Source organism: Pteropus vampyrus, unplaced genomic scaffold (genome assembly GCF_000151845.1).
Source record: "Pteropus vampyrus isolate Shadow unplaced genomic scaffold, Pvam_2.0 Scaffold7, whole genome shotgun sequence".
Classification (NCBI taxonomy): Eukaryota; Metazoa; Chordata; class Mammalia; order Chiroptera; family Pteropodidae; genus Pteropus; species Pteropus vampyrus.
In genome coordinates this window covers 11,681,201-11,683,000 of record NW_011888788.1, presented here as the reverse complement: position 1 = coordinate 11,683,000, position 1,800 = coordinate 11,681,201, and the positions used below count along the sequence as shown (strand labels likewise).

General features: G+C 34.9%; 1 protein-coding gene across 1 annotated transcript in view; it reads right to left on the bottom strand.

Annotated features, from left to right (window-relative positions):
* MACROD2 (MACRO domain containing 2) overlaps positions 1-1,800 on the bottom strand; it is a 1,889,795-nt gene that overhangs the window by 149,937 nt on the left and 1,738,058 nt on the right. The window contains exon 11 of the mRNA XM_023536764.1: positions 282-293. Within this exon, the coding sequence (XP_023392532.1) occupies positions 282-293 (12 nt within the window). The remainder of the gene's footprint in view (positions 1-281; positions 294-1,800) is intronic.

Sequence of the window (1,800 nt, the reverse complement as noted above, 5' to 3'; positions counted from 1 at the left end):
CAGACAGTGCTAAATCCTGTTTCCATGTTTCCTCCTATCTACTCACATATTACAACCCAAATTCTGACTATCAGTGCCATTTACTTTACCTATATTTTGGTTTTGTAACTGGTCCTCTCTTCTTCCTACACCAACTCCTTTTACATGTAGCTGCCAAATCAGTTTTAAGATACTGTTCTGATCTGGTTCACAATCTTTCAGAGTGGTGACTCCACTCTGCCTAATAAGAAAAATCTAGACTCTTTTGGGTCACACTCAATGCCAACATATTTGTCTCCAACCATTTTTCTCAGCTTCATCAACCCTGTTCCACTCATGCTATCACCTACATGCATGACAACTCTTCACTCGTCTCTATTTTCTCAAGGGGTCCTTTATCCTCCTCTACTTGCCTCAGTCCTGGAAGCAATGTCCTTTTCCATCTCTATTCACACTCATCTTTCAAGGCCAGGTTAAAGTATCATAACATCTGCTCAACCCAAATTTGAATAAATAGTATTATCTTTAGTGCATCTAATTTTTACTCCCTTCTGAGTATGAATTTTAAGGACCTTTGGGTTTAGATCTGCATACCACTCCTCCACCCAATCATTTACTAAGCATCTTGGAAAAGTTACCTAACCTTCCTGAGTTTCAGGTTCATCAGCTATAAATTGGGATAAAAATATTGCCTCCTACATAGAGTTGTAAGGATTAAATGAGATAATGCCATATAAAGCAGTAGGGCAGTTCTGAAACAGTTCTAAGTGCTAAATGTTAGCTATTATTACTATCAAATCCCACAGTCTACTATTTGTTAGCATATCTCTTTTCCATACATTCATCTCTAGATCATAAATTAGGCAAAGATAAAGACCACATCTTATGTTCCTCAGTATCCCCTGGTACCTAATGTAATTAATTTTATACACTAGAATCAATAAAGATATTTTCACTGAATTAAATTCCTGTTATTTCATATGTCACGCCTACATAGTAGGACATTTATTATGTATATGATGGTTTGAAAACAATGGGGACTCAGTAAAGTTTTGCAACTTCTTTCTGAATGTTTTATAATTTAGTAACGTTGAGCCAAATTTATTCAATATGGTACTTATCTTACTGTTAATTATAAATAATGATTAGAGATATATTGGTCAGTGGAAATGGAAAATGCATTTAACTTGAGGTTTTAGAAAAGTAATTCTTGATGGTCATAGTCAACTTTTAAGGAAATATATTTTCTTCCATTCAAATATGTTAGAAACATTAGTGATTTTCTCTACAATATAGTTCTTTCATTCTTACTATGAATGCAATTTTGGGAGGAAGAATACTCATTTCTTAGAAACATGATTTTCTAACTAAATGATTATCAAAATGTTTTAAAGAATACCCTTCAGAGATTCTTCCTTGGACTTAATGTATTTAAACAGAATTGATATTTCCAAAACCATCTAAAATCCCTATGACAACAGCCTATCTGGAATCTCAGAGTGGGATGAAAAAGAATCTCTACAGTTTCTAAGGAAAGATAAAGAAAGAATCTAAGATCTTTTTCCCTGTTACCCATATATCCATTAGTCCATCTGGCAAACACTCATTGGTAACCTACTGCATGCAAGGCTTTGTGTTTGGGGAAGTAGAAAACACCAAGATGAATCAGACTCTTAAGCAGTTGTCCGTAAAGTTATCATTAGTAAGGAAACGAAGACAGGCCAATAAATTTGAACATATGGTAGAGAGTAGTCAGTGCCATTACAACAGGTGTCTGAGGAGGGATAGATGCTTCCAGTTGGGCTACTTGGAAGAGTTCTC